The sequence below is a fragment of the Cyclopterus lumpus genome, chromosome 8 (genome assembly GCF_009769545.1).
Source record: "Cyclopterus lumpus isolate fCycLum1 chromosome 8, fCycLum1.pri, whole genome shotgun sequence".
In the NCBI taxonomy this organism is placed as follows: domain Eukaryota; kingdom Metazoa; phylum Chordata; class Actinopteri; order Perciformes; family Cyclopteridae; genus Cyclopterus; species Cyclopterus lumpus.
Window position 1 is genome coordinate 8,875,655 of NC_046973.1, and position 19,220 is coordinate 8,894,874.

Genomic DNA, 19,220 nt, shown 5'->3' on the forward strand with positions numbered 1-19,220 from the left:
TTTTAAATTAATACATAAAGAAAGATATGATAATTAATTTGGGATATTATGAGGAATATTCTGGAGGAATGTATTATGAAACATGAGAGAGGATCACTGTTTTATTATTCTGTTTTAATGACAAATGTAATGATTAACTGTATGATGCATGAGAATGAATGAATGTTTTATTGTTTAGACAATAGTTAAAATGGATGCCGATTGAAACCTAATGTGTTGCTTTTATTCTGAAGGCAGGATAATAGGGGGAACTTCCTGTCCTTGACCGGAAGTGTGAGCTTTGACCCCGTTACTTTATCAATTGGCTTAGCGAACAGAATGGCGGCATCCTTTGAACTGACCAATGGAACTAACCTTTAGGTGTGAATTCATTTGCATGACCAGACTAACGACCGAGCATTTGTTCTGGGGAGACATGGTTCTACTGGTCTGGAGACTCGAGACAGCCCCGGTCTGTGGCTCCCTGGGAGCTGCAGTCCGTCTGTGGAGAGATCCTCCTTTCTGGCCCCACGATCGTGAACGCTACATGAGTATTATCTTTGCCATTAAATATTGTTAAACTTTAACTCAAATCCTGAATTTCCTGCGGCCACGGGACCCGGAGCTTTGAACACGAATCTTACAGTACAGAAGAGGTGAGAGGAGCTCAGTGTATCCTAAGATGTCCCACAGCAGTCTAGGCCTATAGTAGCATATCTAAGGCCTTGACCAGGGCAAACCTGAGACAGCCCTAACTATAAGCACTATTAAAGAGGAAAAAATGCAGTCCTTGAGATTTGCTTCACATGGTAGTTAAAGGACAAGTCAATGCCATCTACAGAAACCACATCACCAGATAATTAATCTCTGAGGTGTTCTGGGCCAACTAAAATAACTTCAGTTTTGTCTGAGTTTAACATCAGGAAGTTGCAGGTCATCCATGTTTTTATGTGTTTAAGACATGCTTGAAGTTTAGCGAGCTGGTTGGTCTCCTCTGGTTTGATCGATACATATAATTGAGTATCATCTGCATGACAATGAAAGTTTATGTAGTGTTTCCTGATAATATTGACTAAAGGAAGCATATATAAGGTAAATAAAATGAGATTTGTCCTGTTGATCTGTTATGTGTGCGGTAGGTTGAAACACACAGTCTGTAGAGTCTTGACTTAAGTCTGGACCAAGGACTGGCAAAATAAACTTGGTACCACCTCTGAACACACCCCTAGGACACATGGAGATGTTACAATTTCCAAAAGAAGAGCAACAAAATGCTACGATTTGAAGCCTTTAAGATTCACAGCACAAATGATGTATGAGTATAAAACACTTGTACTGTTACTTTTACTTTTAATGTCATACTCATTTTATGCAAACAACCAGATTCATACTATTCTGTCATATTCATTGAATGTGTTGTAACTCTGTTCATCTGTACACATGACATATATTGCTTCTATCCATCAGGGGAGAGGGATCCTCCTCTGTTGCTGTCCTGAAGGTTTCTTCCCTTTTTTCCTTGTGAAAGGGTTTTTTCTATTCCTTGGGAGTTTTTCCTGATCCGATGTGAGGTCCTGGGACAGAGATGTCATATGTGTACAGATTGTAAAGCCCTCTGAGGCAAATTTGTAATTTGTGATTTTGGGCTATACAAAATAAACTGAATTGATTTGAATTCAATTCATGTTAAAAACAACCATGGTACGAGCACATACTGTAATGACAACAACTTATTGTTATCAAAGAACCCATGACATCCTTGTATACTGCTGGAATTCAGTGTGAACAACCTCCTAACAGGAGATTTACCTTTGAATGTGAGGACAGGAAAAAAGCAGATGTTCACCCCAGGCAGTGGATAAAAGAAAAATAATTCTGGGGCATATTTGGACCGCTCTGCAGTTGGTTTGGTCAGCATATTGGATATTATTTAGTACTTAGAGTCACTCGGGCTGAAGAAATGGAACATACACACTTTTTGGAGCCATCTGTAGCAGCAGCAAATTGTTGAAGAATTATATTTCAGTATATTACATATGAAATGTGGAAGAAGTGCATCAGACCATCATGTTTGCTTTCAAACCCTCATCAAAATAATTACTTTCCAGTGTTAGTAATTATTTAAATCATTATCTAAAGCCATCCATTTTGACAAGTGTTGATTTTTCACCTCCTTCCACAGCGCAGGTTAAATGCCTGTACTCACTCTGTTGTGTGGTTTTGTTCTTTCTGACATTCCAAAGGAGGCCGCTACTTGGATAGTACATCATCCGGTTCCTCGTCTCGCTCCCAGAGTCCTTTGTTGTTGAGCCCAGCAGGCTCTCAGAACATGTACAACAACAGTGGGCCCATGCTGCGCTCCCTCAGGTAAGCTTCGTTTGTACAGGAGTCACAACTACGTTATAAAGACATTGAGTTGGGAAGTTGTGGCGAGCAAATACTAAACATAGATTTACAAACTATTGTGTAGATTTGTATTCATGTGTGTCATTACTAGTCTTGGTAGGTGGGCAGTTGACATTGTCATGTCATGTTGGGAAAACTATTTGGCTTAGGAATACACAATGTACTTCAGCTTCTCACTGGGCTCAAGAGTTGTTAGTGAAGTTGTTCCATCCTAAGAACTGTATACGGAAGAAAGTTTTCCCGGCAGTCAGCCAATAAAACAACTAACTTTAATAACTGGCTAAAAGCAGCTACAGTTAGCAGCAGTTAGCTAGAGTTAGCAGCAGTTAGGGGTTACTTTAGCAACAAATGAAGCTATCTGTCCATCACACAAACTGGCATTATAAGAGGAATTGACATAATAATCAACATTTTAAATGGTTACACTGTAGTTGAGGTCAAGGTAATTATTCGTGACACCATTATATCAGCATTTGACAGTGTAATAAAATGTACTGACATCTCTACTACAAGTGCTAATGGTTCCACTGTGCTGTGTTGAGGTCAAGGGAATTATTCATGACACTGGTAGAAAATGATTTGACAGTGTAACGCTTATTGACATTTTAAGAACTAGTCCAAAGTGTTCTACTGCAGTTGAGATGAAGGAACATATTCATAAAACACAATCCTAATGGTCTCCTGACAAAACATGTCAAAACCAGCCACATATGACTTAACACATAAAGCACAATATCTTCTGGAAGTTTGATGATTAGGCCTTCTATAACATTTTTATGATGTTAATGTTAAGTTGTCACACTACAACAAAGACATTTCAAACAATGTCCAAATTGAATTAAAAATGACATAATCCCAACCCATTTTACCCATCTTAAAACAAGTTCACCATGCTTTGTGGGTGTGAACTTTTTGCTATGTCATCACCATTCATGTCTAATATACAACCAAAGTGTATGTATGATTTAATTGTTCACTACTTTTACTTTACTTTTTTCTTTCTAAATCTGGACTCTTATTTATGCTCTGAAAGTGCACCGGATAGATTCATTCAATTTAAATGTAGGCTACACAATGTTCTTTCTAAATGCATGATGTTTCCAAAGTTAATGATTGATTGTGTTGAATAAATGCAATTTCTGCGCAGAATTATGACAGTAATGGCATGGAGGCCTAATGAAGGTTATTGTTTACCACAGGGCTGAATACCAAAAGTGTGTTTGCAATTGAATCAGTCATCAACCTGACTGATTCACTAAAATAGAGCAAACAGAGTCCTTTTTCTTAACTTCAAAGATGGATGTGTTCATGTGGCTTCCTGTTCTCAGTCACCCAGGTGAAGGAGTGATTCAGCTCATTTCATTGGCGAAATCCAGCAGTTTGGGCATCACCATCGGAGGAGGGTCCAACAGGCCCGACGGCCCCGCTGTCTTCATTCAGGAAGTGCTGTCTGGAGGAGACTGTCACCGGGTAAGAACTGAAATACTCACGCAATTCACAGAGTAAAATGAAACCCATAAACTGTGGATATTGAATGACAATCTATGAAAAAGGATAAAGTGGAGGGAGCGATGTTGCTCCGGGCCAGACCAGAAAGTTTTTATCGTGTAAACAAAGAAATGATAAATAAACCCAGGCTAGTCCGAAATTCTAAACTTTCACCCAGGTAGAAATGTAGATAATTTATACATTTTAAGATTTAGAGCTACTATTAGTGGATTTAAGAAAATCTAGAGTATGTGTTAAATTGCAATTATTGATTTCTGAACAATTAGTGGGTATTAGTGCGCACACTATTTTTGACACACACTTATGTGTGTAATACATGTTAGCACATACACAACTAGCACACCCATTACCATTGATAATGGTTTAAAATATGTAATTCCCTACAGTATGGTACCAAGAGTACTAGAGGACCACAAGTATACTTGGTTAAAACATGACTGAGATGGATGCAAAGCCGCAGTGAGGGACTACTTAAAGAGAAATGAAGTGAATAAGATGGAGGGAGGTAAAGAGGACCTCTGCAGCTTTGGCCTCAGATTAGTGTAAAACGTGAACTGAAAGTATCCATAGCTGAAATAAACATAAACTAATCTGGAGGTGGAGTATCTCTGTTTATTCATAGTGACTATGATTTCAAAATTAGGGTTGATCTCACATTGAAGTCAGAGAAGGATGAGGTGGAATCTGTTTTTTAGAGCTCTCTGGTGTCTCTGGTGAAAAGAATGTTATTGTGGGTGCTATTTATCGCCCACCTGACTCTGTCATCAAAGTTTTAAATGACAGTCTGGGCTGTTCTCTTGACCTGATAGACAATGAGGATAAATGTTGTTACATTTTAGCCGATTTCAATATAAACCTTCTAAAAAATCGACTACATACTCCTACTGGGGATTGTCTTAATATCCTTTACTCTAGTTACTTTTTCCCTCTTATTCATAAAGCAACACAAGTTACAGAAAATTCAGTGACTTTGATTGATAACATCTTAACCAATTCTTTGAGTGAAGGAACTAAATCTGGAGTCTTGTATTCCGACTTGTCTGATCATTTTCCCATTTTTCAATACTCTTTGATTGAGATTAAGTGAGCTAAAATACTAAGAAAATGATGCAGAAAAGAATTATGAGCAAATCAAATATTTCAAAATGTAATGATATTCTTACCAGTATTTCATGGGAAGATTTATACTGTATGTGAAAAATAACGCTGATTTGGCATATCAGAAGTTTATGAAAGTTATTAATATACTATTAATATTAGTATTATTATACCCATACCATTAGATCTGCAAAAAATAAATATTTCAATAAAACATTTCTGAAGTGTTCAAATGATATAAAAAACATGTGGAAAGTAATAAATCAGGTGCTGCAAAGAGAAAGACTACCAAAGAGCTTCCTTCAGTCTTTTTGGATGGTGACAATTCTCTTGACAAGCCATTTGGCATCGCTCAAAAATTGAATGAATTCTTTGTAAACATCGGTCAGGTTTTCGCTAACAATATTACGGCTTGTCATGAGAATCCACTGGATTTTATTCCAACAAATATCCCTATTATCTCTAATTTTATGGCCCCAGATATTCAAGAAAATTCTTTCTGCATTTCTTGTCAAACAGGTTAAACAGTCATTACTGCAGCCACTTGTTCACACCTTTGTCTTTGAAAACAGGTGTTGTGCCAGAAGATTTAAAAATTGTGAAAGTTATTCCTTTGTTTAAAGTAGAAAACCCATGTTGTTTTAACAACTATAGACCCATATCTATATTGCCTTGTTTTTCAAAAATATTAGATTAATATAAGATTGTACAAAAAAGGATTTTGTTTCATATAGAGTCTAATTCAATTCTTTACAAACACAGTATGGTTTCCGTAAAAATCATTCAACATATATGGCTTTACTTTACCTTGTTGATAAAGTTATCTCTGCACTTGACAACAATGAATTTATTTACAGTATTTTCATAGACCTTTCCAAAGCCTTCGACACAGTAAACCATAATATTCTATTGGAAAAGCTGCATAAATATGAATTTCATGACATTGCATACAAATGGTTAAAAAGTTATGTCGCCAACAGAAGACAGTTTGTTTGTGTTAAAGGTTGTTACTCAAACAAAGCTACACTAATATATGGGGTTCCACAGGGGTCCATTCTTGGTCGATTATTATTCCAAATTTATATTAATGATTTGTCCAACGTGTCAAAAAGTATTTGTCCGATAATGTTTGCTGATGACACATCATTAGTTCAATTCTCTGATTATGGAAGCTAATGCTGGTTTAACTACATGGTTCAAATTAAATAACCTATCTTTGAATATCAACAAATCTAATTTTATTATTTTCAGTGGCAAAAAATCTTACTCGAAGAATTTAACTAAAATTAAAATTGAATCTCTTGAGATGCCTCAAGTGTCATCTACAACATTTCTAGGAATTATTATTGATCAAAGTTTAAGTTGAAGTAAGTAGAAAAATAAACAAATCTATTGGAATCACAAAGAGGGTTACACATCTTGTCTCTACAAACTGTCTCCTTATTCTTTATTACAGTTTAATTTATCCTTACCTTTCATACTGCAATATAGTTTGGGCAAGTACTTTTCCTACTTCTCTGAAAAAAATGTTGGTCCTCCAGAATTGTTTTGTTAGGATTGCAACCCGATCACAGTCACATCTTAGCTGCTCCTTTATTTCACAAACTGCAGATTCTTACTATTTATGACATTAACATTTCTTTAACTTGCATTTTCATGTATAAGATACTTTTAGGTGAAGGAAATATTCCTGATCATTTCAAGACCTTCTTCAAAGTTAATTCACAGATTCATTCTTACTCATCAATCTTCACATTTTCATCCTGTCATGTCCAAGAAACTGTCATGTTAAGTTAATCTATTTCGTGTCTTGTGTCCATGTTGTCTTGTGATTTCCTGTTTTTATTTTGAAAGTCAACTCTCCTCTTTTTTCAGGCAACTTGTTCCTTCCCCTGTGTGTTTCCCCTTTGGTCTGATTGTCTGCCTCGCTCCTGATTGTTTCCACCTGTGCCCTTACCCTGTGTATATATTGTCTCCGTCTCCCTTTGTCCTGTGCCAGTTCGTCTTGTCTTTTGTGCCAGAGAACCAGCCATTTCCATGCAATTCACCAGTTACCAGGTCATGTTATTTTGTTACTTTGTTCCTGTTTTGCTATTTGCCAAGTTTAGTTTCTTTGCTACTTTTTTCATGTTGATTTTCTGTTTGTTTGTTCCAGTTTATTAAACTGCGATTTTTGTTGTAACTTTGCCTTGAGTCGTGCGTTTGGGTTCAAGTCTTTGTTCGGTCATGACACATCCTCCTAAATTACTGACTAGCAGAGGTCAATTTTCTATTAGATTTTGGGGAACCAAATTATCGAATGATTGTCCCACCTAACAAAGAAATGTCATTCTATAAAATGTTTCAAATATTGACTAAAAGAAAGTCTAATTGCTGATTTTAAATTTTTATGGATTAGTGTTCATGTCTTTCTTGTTTTAGCAACATGTTTAGCTGTTTCACTCATGGGGACTTGTAGCATTACCATTGCTTAGGAAATGCCACAGGGGTATAATCCAATATCCCTGAACAAACGCAAGCCATCCTCACTTTCACATGCGCGCACACACACGCTCACATACACATATATATCGAGTCACATTAACTGAAAGTATCAATAGCTGAAAGAAACATAAACTGATAGTAACATTAACTAAAAGTAATGTAGACTGAAAGTAACAATAGCTAAAAATAACATCTTTACAATTGTCCGTTTATCATTTACCATTTTCCACGTCTTTCTGTACATTTGAGAATCAATTTGAATGTTCTTATAAGTACTTAAGGCACTAACATTTATTCTATACTTCTATCTTCTATCTATTCCAGTCTCTCGGCTGAAGACTAATTGGGACAGAGCTTTGGAGATAAAGAGCCCCGAGGCTCAATGACACTCTGCCTGAGGTAATAAGGCAGGCTGAGTCAGTGGCTTCTTTTAAAGCCTACTTTTATTACACTGCCTTCCATGACCTGCTTCTAGGTGTTCTGGGTATTGCTATTTAAATTTGTATGTTTCTTTTGTATTACTTTTATTTTGTTGTTGCTGTGTGTTTTTTATTTGTTTATGTGGAGCAACTTTTTAACTATATAAATGAAGATCTTTTTTTTTACCGGCTCATAATTGTAATTCAAGTTCCTTGCCAGAAAATATGAGGCTGGATTATGGCTTAGAGTTGCTGTTTAGCAATATAGCTTGTAGCCAGGCCATGAAGTTCTTATAACGACAAGTGGTGAGCAGGGTCGTCCTTCAATCAGAGGATCAGTGGTTCAATCCCCAGCTCCGCTAGCCCATGTCGATGTGTCCTTGGGCAAATTAACCCCAAATGTCTCCCGTAGCTGCTCTACGGTGTGTGAATGTTAGTTAGTCCTGATGAGCAGGTGGCTCCTACCATCACTATATGAATTGATGTGAATGGGTGTAGCATAGTTCAAAAGCTGAGAAAAGTTAAGCAGTTGAACTTTTTACTCAGTGTCACCATGACTCCCTGAAGCAAATTATCAAAAGGTGACAAACATAACGGTCCTGTTCAATTAATCCTATTGAATATTTAGGAATTCATGCTGGATTAAAGAATGTTAAACACTATCATACAATATTTGTTGGCGATTGTGTCAGTGCTGCTCTGTTAGAGGAGTCCCAGAACAGACACACTGCACCAAGTGTGAAGGTTACTCCCTGATCTCACACACACACACACACACCTCTACACACACACCTACACACACACAACTACAACACACCTGCACACACACCTACGCACACACACACACACACACACACAACTACACACACAAACCTACACACACACACACCTACATACACACACACACATACTGATACATAGATCTTGAAATAAACGCTCACAATTATTGCATTGGATTGATCCACATTTGGTGCTCGAGTGAGGGTTGCTACTAGCAGGGTGTATGTGTGATTGAGTCAAAATAAACTGCACTGTGTGTTCCATGTGGCTCATTTAGGTGTACACAAACAATACTTTTTAGCAGTATTAAGTTATTGTTGATTTTGTTCTTTTCATTGGATTTGTCCTGAGACTGGCTACAAGCCAAGGGCTGAAGGATCTTGCTCTGGAGTGCATTGGTGGAAGTATTTAACAGTTGAGGTGAAAGAGAAGAGAAGTAAATGTTCCATTTGTCCTGAGGGGAAGTTGCTGTTAAACATGATGCATGAGCTCTGCACCCTGGCCACAGTGTCTAAGGGACTGCAGAGAACACTCAATTCACACAGTCATCAAAGCAACAAGTGCTGGATACTGCAACCGCACACAAGGCCTCTGCCATCACGAGAGATAGCTCTATGGTTAACAGTAAAAATTATCAGTTGACATAACATGGCTCCATGCATCAACCTTCAGATCAGTTAACTGTCTTGCTGTTGAAGGGTCATTCTAGTTTATTGCTGCATGTTGTTTTGGCTATCAATCATGGAGCATAGTGCTAACTCTGTCGCTGTTGCATTGTCTGATTGTCATCAGCTGTTCAGCAACACTCATTAATGACTCACTCATATTTACTTACCACTAAGCCAACAGGCAACAACATATGCTAAATGTCTCCAGCTGAGTAGTAAAGTCCAGATCTATTCATGCAGCTGTAACAGGTGCCTTTATAACCTCACACAATCATGAGGTTTGTGTTTAAAGGAACAGTTTGTAGGTTTAGGGGGATTTATTGAAATAAAATATAATGTTCATAACTATGTTTTAATTAGTGTATAATCATCTGAAACGTAGAACTGTTGAGAGAGTCCACCATGTTGAACTGTCATGTTTCTACAGTAGCCCGGAACGGACAAACCAAACACTACACTTTAGAGAGAGACTTCTGCATTATTACATTTCCTGAATGAGCTCCTTTAAAGATAATTAGTTTTTAAGAGCTGTCCATTTTCCACCAAACCTAATATAATTATTAGCTGTAATTGGTTAACTCCTTGAAGATGTTTTTTCCTCACTGAACTATCAGTTATAAGACTCAGTATCTTGAGACATTTCTGCAATTTACATTTCCCATTTAATGTCAATGATAAGTGCTAATGCAGAAAGTAAAAAAAATAAGACATGTTTTAATACTACAAACAATTGATCTCACTTTGATGAGTTTCAAGGGGACAGTGGTATAAAGTAGTGTAAATGGTATTAAATAGCACTGTCAAAAGAGATGGTGTAGGATAACAACAATGCTTAATATATACACCGAGAGTAGCAGAGAAGAAACTGAAAAATGTTATCACTTTCAAAGCATGAACTCAGTCAGGAAGTCAGTAATGCTCTCACAGATTGACGGGGAACTAGAATGAGGAAGTTGAATCGAGCATGATAGGCAGGTGCACTGAAATAAACCTACACACCCCTCCGTTTCCACATACTGCTGCCTTCTACCTTTTCTCCAGCTTCCCCTGCATCTTGCTGCCCAATCCTATCCTCCTCACCTCTCTGTCCGCCCACTCACTGTCACTGTGGGGGAATGACCAGAGGGAAAAAAGAGAAGAATGGAGGGAGGAATATGCTTAAAGAGAGCTGTTACTAAGCAGATGTTTCTTGTTGCATATGTCCTGCCAGGATTTACATAATTTTTATTCTACAAGCCAGTGAGTGACAGTAATCACTGAGTGCCTCAGGGCTAAGGATGTATCCCATGATCCCTGTGGAAAGTTGGTTTGTATCTTTTGGTACAAGATTTGCAAAATGGATTTCTATCAGTATTGTGTCATTTTGCTGCAAAAACGTCTGTGTTACATGTTTTGATTCCTCTCTCTCTTTGAGTCAAATCGACATCCAGGCAGTTATACAGCCTAATCCCTAATTAAAAAGTTGCAAAAGTGCACATGTTTATTTATGTCTCATTCATGGTTATTTTACTATTACTTTTACTGCCTTTTATCTTATTTCTGATTTTAATGTCAAACATGAATTGCATGAAGGAATAGGATGATAGGAACTAGGAAGATGGAGTCATGTGCCATATGAACTCTGTAGTGTGGCATTAACATGATTGCCTAATCTGACAGTCACTATCGCAAAAGACAGAAAAAGTCTGATCTCAGCATTACTTATGTTGCATTACTTATGTTGCAACATTTTTTGAATGATGGCAGTTTTATTTATTTCATGTATGTGGAATATTGTCTCTCTGTTTTCATTAACTTTATTTCAATATTTGGTACTGGCATATTTAACATTGTAGTAATCAACAATTCTAAGGGTTCTCTGCACTTCTATTTAGAGCTTTTTAGGTCAGATGTTGTGTCTCAGTTTATTCCGCTGCCCCAGAGAGGCCAAAATGCAGTTTTAACTCAATTAACTAACTAACTGGCATAACATATACACGTGCATTTATAAGGTCCTGACTAAAAAACACAATTTCATAGCAATCTCTACACAGTCTTTTCTGAGGGATAAGGCTGCAGTGCAGCAGGCATGTATGCATTGCATTTCTTTTTCACTGACCTACTGACTCAAATCCCTACTACCAGATGGTGAATGGTACAGAGTAATAGAACGATATGCAACTGTGTTAAAGACAGGGCACAGTACAGCAACAGTGTATGTTGACACTTTAACTCACTCTCCACTGTACACTAATGCCTGGCTCTTTTACCTTGGCTACTGACACTCACACTCTCAGATTCACAGTCTTGTGCTTATGGAAGCAGGTTGTCCATTTCCTCTAAATCCCAATTCTTAATCCCCTGTGTCATATAGGAAGCAAGCTAGCATTTCATGCACAGTGATTTACTGTATGGGATGAGTCAGCTAGGGAATTATGCTTCTATGCATTTATCAGAGGACACTCTGAATCTGCTTTTAGAGAGAGAGCTGTGAACACACTGTTACAGTAGTCGAGCCTATGGAGAACAACATCCTCCTGAGACATTAGTCTTTTAATTCTTTATATATTACAGTCATAGTAGGCTGATTTCTTTATTCATCATCTTGTCATTCGTTGGGTCCAAAGACAAATTATTTAAATTGTATCTTTGAAAAAACTGTCACACCCAACCACATTTACAATTCATAGTTCGATGTACATACTACTTGTATCGGTCTACAAGTGAAATTATTGTAAATCTGTGTCCATATCATTATTGTAAGACATTTGCACTAGTGGAATGGAACCTTGGGGTCCTCCACATATCATGTGTGTACACTCAGATACAGTATGTAATTACTGATCAACACAAAGTAGTCACTGTGGCATGAAGTCCCACTAGTTTTCCAGTCGGTCTAGTAATATGGTGTGGTTGAATGTGTCAAATACAGCACTGAGATACAATAATACCAAGACTCCACTATCTTTCATTCAAACATTAACACAAACCAAATCATGACTGGAAAAGATGAAAACAATTTGTTGCTTTTAAGTTGCTGAAAAAAGCCTTTTCAGTGATCTAACTTTAAAATGGGAGGCCTGTAATTGGTCATTAGTCAGGTGGGTAGATTATTGTTTTTTAAGAAGATTTCGCAATGTGTTAACAGAATGAGCCATCAAAGGAAAGTATGTTACCTGGTTCTTCAGCTCAACATAACTAAAGGCTCTGTCTCTATTGTGCAGGACGGACGCTTGAGGCCTGGAGATCAGCTCATTGCCGTTAACAAGGAGTCCTTAATAGGTGTGACCCACGAAGAGGCCAAAAGCATGCTGAACAAAGTCAAAGTCAGGTGAGTGGTTCTTGTAAAACTCAAAGTAAGTAACATCTGTGATCACAGTAGGGATTAGTCAGTTATACACATTGGCCCCTCTTTCCTGTGTCTCCAGCCAAGACAGTGCTGTGGAGATAGCCTTCATCCCGGGGAAAGGACTTTTTCCCAGCAGCACGTCACTCCACAATGGGGTCCAGCGAGCTGCAGGCAACAGTTACAACTCTGGACGCTTGAAAGTCCATATCAGATCACCAGAGGTAAGCTATGCTTTGTTTCAGGCATCAAAAACATAACATGTCAAGGTGTTGTACATTCGATCAGTGGATTTCTTCCCTGAGTAGCTAGAGGCATTATGTTTTCGGGTTGTTTTTGTGAATGCGGCACCTCAGGAACGCTCTGTGGAAACTTCTTCACATTCGACACAAACGTCCGCTTGGACTCAATGATTAACTGATTAGAATTTAGTGGACAAAGGTCAAAGGTCATTGTGAACTCACAAGACACATTCTTGGCATTGACTCCCCAGTTCATATGCTAATTAGGACAATTTCGCACATAAGTGATGACATGCAACATGACTGGTCTGCCGAGGTAACAAGCGCAAGGCAGTTATTCTAGCACTCTCAGCAGAGTGAATGATAGGCTGCAGATATGCAGCGTGATGGAGGAGCAGAGGATGGACTCAATGATGGAGGTATAGACATGCACCATCATGGTCTTTGGCAGGTTGAACTTCTTCAGCTGCCTGAGCAAGAACATCCTCTGCTGAGCATCCTAGGTGATGGAGCTGATGTTCTGGGTTATGGTGGAGCCCAGGAAGCGGAAGGACTCCACAGTGTTGACAGGGGAGTCACAGAGGGTGATAGGTGCTGGTGGGGATGTGTTCTTCAGGAAACCCAAGACCATCTCCACTGTCTTTAGAGCATTGAGCTCTACGTTGTTCAGTTCACACCAGGTCTCCCACCTGTAGTGGTTGGTGAATAAGATTATTTGAGACGTCCTGCATCAGACCTGTCAAACCAAAGCACTTTCACAGCCCTGCCTTTGAGAATTTAACGTCAGTGTTCATGAAGTCATCTTTTGTGTCATCAATTTACCATACATTTTTCTTTGTAGATCTGTACAGAGGAGCCAGTGCCAGTGTCCTCACCTTCTCCTGACATCTGCCCAGATATTCATATTTCAGGTAAAAGACATCCTCTCTTAGTTTCTCTTTCAGTTTTTTCTTATATATAATCTCAACTGTAATTTAGTTTTTTCAATTCAATTCAGTTTATTTCATATAGCCCACAATCACAAATTACAAACTCCCCTCAGAGGGCTTTACAATCTGTACACATACGACATCCCTGTCCCAGGACCTCACATCGGATCAGGAAAAACTCCCCAAAAATAACCTTTGACAGGGAAAAAAGGGAAGAAACCTTCAGGAGAGCAACAGAGGAGGATCCCTCTCCCCGGATGGACAGAAGCAATAGATGTCATGTGTACAGAATGAACAGCATTTACAAAGTTACATAAACACATTACATGAATATGACAATGTATGAATGGAACTCCAATCCATGAAGGAGGTAGAGAGGAGGGGGGGCGGGGCGCATCAGCAGGGCCAACGCGGGAGGCTGGCTCACCAGGCATCAGACACCTCCAGGTCCAATGGACCCTATGAGACGTGAAGTCACAACGACTCCGGGGAGGAAGCAGAGTTAATAAGGTGCAATGGAGAGATGTAAATTCATCCATAAGGAGAGAGAGAAGAGGAGATAGGTGCTCATTGTATCCTAAAACATCCATGCAGAAGTCCTGTGCTTTGAAATACTGTGGAAGAAACCCATGCACAGAGCTGCTAACATGCACCACTCAGACGGTTCACTGTGTCTGCTGTTCAAAGCTTAAAGAAGGAAAATAATCTCAGAGCTCTCCTCCCACTAGTAAAGAGATCCAGAATGTGACAGGTTTTATTCCTTCAGAATGTCCCTCTGTCCGGTTCTGTCCCCGGTAGCTCCTTCCCTCAGCTCCTCCCCTCAGCCCTGTATATTATATCATAGATGTCTCAGCTGCAGTCACTGAAGAAAACTTCTTCAAAGTTAGTTGATGTGTGTCTCATTTGCAGTAAAACATATTAATTGGTTAAAAACAAACACTATCTTGGAGAATAGAGGGAGATCAACATTTCCGATACGACCTGTCCTAGACGACATCGACCAAAAACAGCACGTTATGCCCACATGACACCCCCGTATGTCCCCACGCATGTAGATGAACGCTTGTGATTGGCCTGTCTGAATCCAGGGCCGGGGGTTTATTAGCAGCCGTTCATCTTTGCATTGAGAAATCCCCAGACAGTCGGTAGGCCGAGAGCGTCTTGTTCTGTCATCTTTGTCCTGATGCTAACTGCCCTTGGTTTGAACCAGAACCAGAGCACCCGATACATTCTCTCCACTCTCATTATCCACCACTTTCGCTACCTTCTTTATTTGTATTATATAGTCTAACAAAGCAGCTATGCCATAAAATAATGCCTGTCAAATCAGAGTTGAGACTTTCAGTGGTTTGTCCTGGAAGTCCATGAAATCTAAAACATATTAGATAAACCCATCTGATCCGAGAATGAAAAACGGGGAACATTTACTCCCTCACAGAGATTGTGGATTAAGTGGAGAGGAGATTTAATAGAAACCTCAGCACAGTAGGGTACCTCCAATCGCACAGGAATGTTAGGGATCATGAAAAAGTACCCTCTTGATAATAGTGGGTGTAGGTCATTATTGTTCTATCCTTTCTCTTATCCTCAGTAAATCTGCATAGCAGCTGCTGTTTGAAAATCAAATGAAAACCTACCTCAAGCCTTCGCAGCTCATGGATGATGATTAATCAGAATCTTTTTCAGTTGCTGTGGTTAGCAGGTGTTTTGGTATTGTGTTTATACAATCATAGGTCCATGCTGATACAGTAGCAGCCATGATCAGAATGTCTCCTGACCTCTGTCTACTGCAACCTCATTTAATCTAACAATACCATAACCTTAGTTATGAACATAATTTAAAAGAGTCTGGGCTTGATGATAAAATGTAAAGATCTCCAACAGACCAGCAGCTCTAAGGTTGAGGGTCGCTCATAGGTCCCAGCTCAAAGCCACTTGACAGCCTGGCCCAATCCCATTGGATTACAGCAGTCAAGGTTATTTACAAGGTGCTGTGACCACTGAGCTTCCCTCCGGGCACCCATTGGTTAAGCCAGTTGCTACCCATGAAAGATGTCAACAAGCTGTTGTGAGGTGAGCAGGTACAAATATTGGCTAGATATCTTTTGTTATTCATTATTATAGAGTGAAATTGACTTCTGACAATAATACAAATATCTGTATGATGTCATTCCTGTTGAATTATGGGAAGCCGTGGTGAAGGTGGTGGGCTGGTAGGCATCTATGCTTCAACTTAAGCCTCCTCAGCCCACTGATACCACTAGGTCATACCCACGTATACTTACACGTATGCACACTCATCTCCTTGAGTCAGCTGACCTCTCGAACAGCTCATCTCTTATCTCTCGTGCAGTGTTATTGTCACAGGACATCAAAGGCGTTCAATCCTATTAGAGAGTGTGTAAACCTGTGTAAAGCTCTTTTTGCACGCAACTATTAACACCTGGGGTCCTGGTATATGCTATAAGTGTTAATCCAACACGTTGGTAGTTTGTAAAGTCAATCTGCTCGATAAAAGAAAGGGAAATTTGAACCCTGTTGAGAATGTAACTTATTTTGTGTTTAAAACGTTATCATATATTTTCTATGATGCTATGAGTCCATCACTGACTGTTTGTCACACTGATGGATCCCACTCTTTTCTGTCTGGATGGTTTGCACCACCTGTGCAGCCGATTGTTAGTGGCCAAATACATGCTTGTAATTGGAGGTCAGTATTACACAAAGAGTTCAGTAGGGGGACTGTGAGTTAAAACTCATACTCCTAAACTGTACTCTTGACATTTCCAAATGTATTCTACAACCACAATCTTTAGTGCACATTTATAAATGTGGATTTCTCATGAAGAGTTGTATTCGCTGGTTGACAAAGAATACAGGCATATGCTTTGAAATAATGTCTGAACATCATTTCATGAAATTCTAAATCTTATTGGCCCTTTTAGGCCCCATTTTGAGCCTTATCAATGTGATGGCAAATACAGAAAGACCATATTTGTGGCTGACACTTTCTATTTTATTTCCTTACTTCAGATTGATGTCTAGCTGATTTCTGTTGTTTGTACTAGAATGACAACACATTGTTAATGTGGAGAAGTATCTGGATATAGAAAGGGTTTATAGCACGGCTGTTGCCACAACAGCAGATCTGTCAATCATCACGACCAGTCTGGGTTTAAGGGTGGTGCAAATCCTTTGGGTAGGACGAGGACGATGAGTTCATAGCCCTAGCAACAGGGGGTGTGCAGACGCAGACACTCAGAGGAAAGGTTTCCATTGCCAGAGCAAATCTGGGACAGACAAACTCATCAAATTAATATTAGGCATTGGCTGTCTGCCCTCCCTTCTCCCATCTATATAATCATCCACCTTTCCTACACTCCTCTCTTTTTAATCATCTGCTTTTCATCCCCCCGCCCACACATACACACAGACACACACACACACACCCATACCCCTTCCCTATCACCACAACCTCCACTCTGATGTTACAGATTATGTAATGACATTCCTCCTCCTGTTGTTGTTTACTAAGTGTTCTGTTGCCTCACATACTCTCTCCTAAAGGCCAGTAGCCCCTGGTTTGATATCTCATACAGATACTGTATTTTCTAGATCAGAATGTTTTTTATACAAATTCTAAATCTTGCTCCATCCTTTCCTCATTTGTCTTTGAGAACATCAACTGTATTTTCCTTGTGTCTTCTTCTTCCTCATCTTATTTCCACCTCTTTTTTATTTTCTCTTTTCTTTAGGTTCAACCAGCCAGAGGTCGCCAACTGGGGCCAAACCTAAGATAACACTGGACCCCTACATACGCCTCAAATCAGACAAGTTAGACGTGGTGAGTCCTGGCCTTCATTTAGAGCCATGTTGCTAAGTTTGGAGTGGTTTCTTTTACATTACATGTCATTTAGCTGACGCTTTTATCCAAAGCGACTTACAATAAGTGCATTAAACCATGAGTCCAAACTCAGAACAACAAGAATCAAGCACAATTTCTTCAATAACGTTAAACTACAGAGTACTATCCGTAAGTGCCATTTAAGTGCTACTAAAGTGCTAAGCTGCAAAGTGCTATCGGTAAGGGACATTTAAGTGCTACTAAAGTGCTACTACGGCTCTACCTTCCCTATTCAAGGTATAGTCGAAAAATATATGTTTTTAGTTTGTGACGGAAGATGTAGAGACTTTCTGCTGTCCTGATGTTAATGGGGAGCTCGTTCCACCACTGAGGAGCCAGCACAGCAAACAGTCGTGATTTTGTTGAGTGTTTAGCTCGAAGTGAAGGAGCTACAAGCCGATTGGCAGAAGCCGAGCTAAGTGAACAAGCTGGGGTGTCCGGTTTGACCATGTCCTGGATGTAGACCGGACCCGATCTGTTCGCAGCACGGTACGCAAGTACCAATGTTTTGAAGCGGATGCGGGCGGCCACCGGTAACCAGTGAAGGTCGCGGAGGAGCGGAGTAGTGTGGGTAAATTTCGGGAGGTTGAAGACCAGTCGAGCAGCTGCATTCTGGATGAGCTGTAGAGGTCGAATGGCATTAGCAGGTAGACCTGCCAGAAGGGAGTTGCAATAGTCTAGCCGTGAGATGAACAGAGCCTGGACCAGAGCCTGGACCAGAACCTGTGCCGCCTTCTGAGTGAGAAGAGGTCGTATTCTCCTGATGTTGTACCTACAGGAGCGTGTTATTGCGTGTTATTGCGGTAATGTTGGCAGTCAGGGAGAGTTGACTGTCGAGTGTCACACCGAGGTTCCTGGCAGTCGGAGTCGGAGCCAGCACTGAGTTGTTGAAGTTAATAGTCAGGTCGTGGGTGGGAGAGCCTTTTCCTGGAAGGAGAAGTTCAGTCTTGTCCGGGTTAATTTTCACGTGGTGTGCGGACATCCACTGAGAGATGTCAGTCAGACAGGCAGAGATTCGTGCTGCTACCTGTGTTTCGGATTGGGGAAACGAGAGGATCAGTTGGGTATCGTCAGCATAGCTGTGGTAGGTGAAGCCATGCGAGCGAATGACAGAGCCGAGAGAGTTGGTGTACAGAGAGAAGAGAAGAGGACCAAGGACTGAGCCCTGAGGGACCCCAGTAGTCAGAGGACAAGGCTCAGACACAGATCCTCTCCAGGTTACCCGGTAAGAGCGGTCGGTTAGGTAGGATGAGAAGAGTGAGAGCGCGGTGCCTGAGATACCCAGGTCCTGGAGGGAGGACATGAGGATCTGGTGGTTCACTGTGTCAAAGGCAGCGGAAAGGTCTAGAAGGATAACGACAGAGGAGAGAGAGGCTGCTCTAGCAGTGTGAAGCTGCTCAGAGACAGCAAGGAGGGCAGTCTCTGTTGAGTGGCCTGCCTTGAATCCAGACTGGTGGGGGTCTAGAAGGTTGTTACT

General features: G+C 40.0%; 1 protein-coding gene across 1 annotated transcript in view; it reads left to right on the forward strand.

The window, feature by feature from the left end:
• The window catches only part of si:dkeyp-72e1.9 (syntaxin-binding protein 4), a 52,470-nt gene that overhangs the window by 21,520 nt on the left and 11,730 nt on the right, over window positions 1-19,220 (forward strand). The window contains exons 7-12 of the mRNA XM_034539738.1: window positions 2,223-2,346; window positions 3,714-3,855; window positions 12,547-12,653; window positions 12,751-12,892; window positions 13,752-13,821; window positions 17,595-17,683. Coding sequence (XP_034395629.1) covers window positions 2,223-2,346; window positions 3,714-3,855; window positions 12,547-12,653; window positions 12,751-12,892; window positions 13,752-13,821; window positions 17,595-17,683 — 674 coding nt within the window. The remainder of the gene's footprint in view (window positions 1-2,222; window positions 2,347-3,713; window positions 3,856-12,546; window positions 12,654-12,750; window positions 12,893-13,751; window positions 13,822-17,594; window positions 17,684-19,220) is intronic.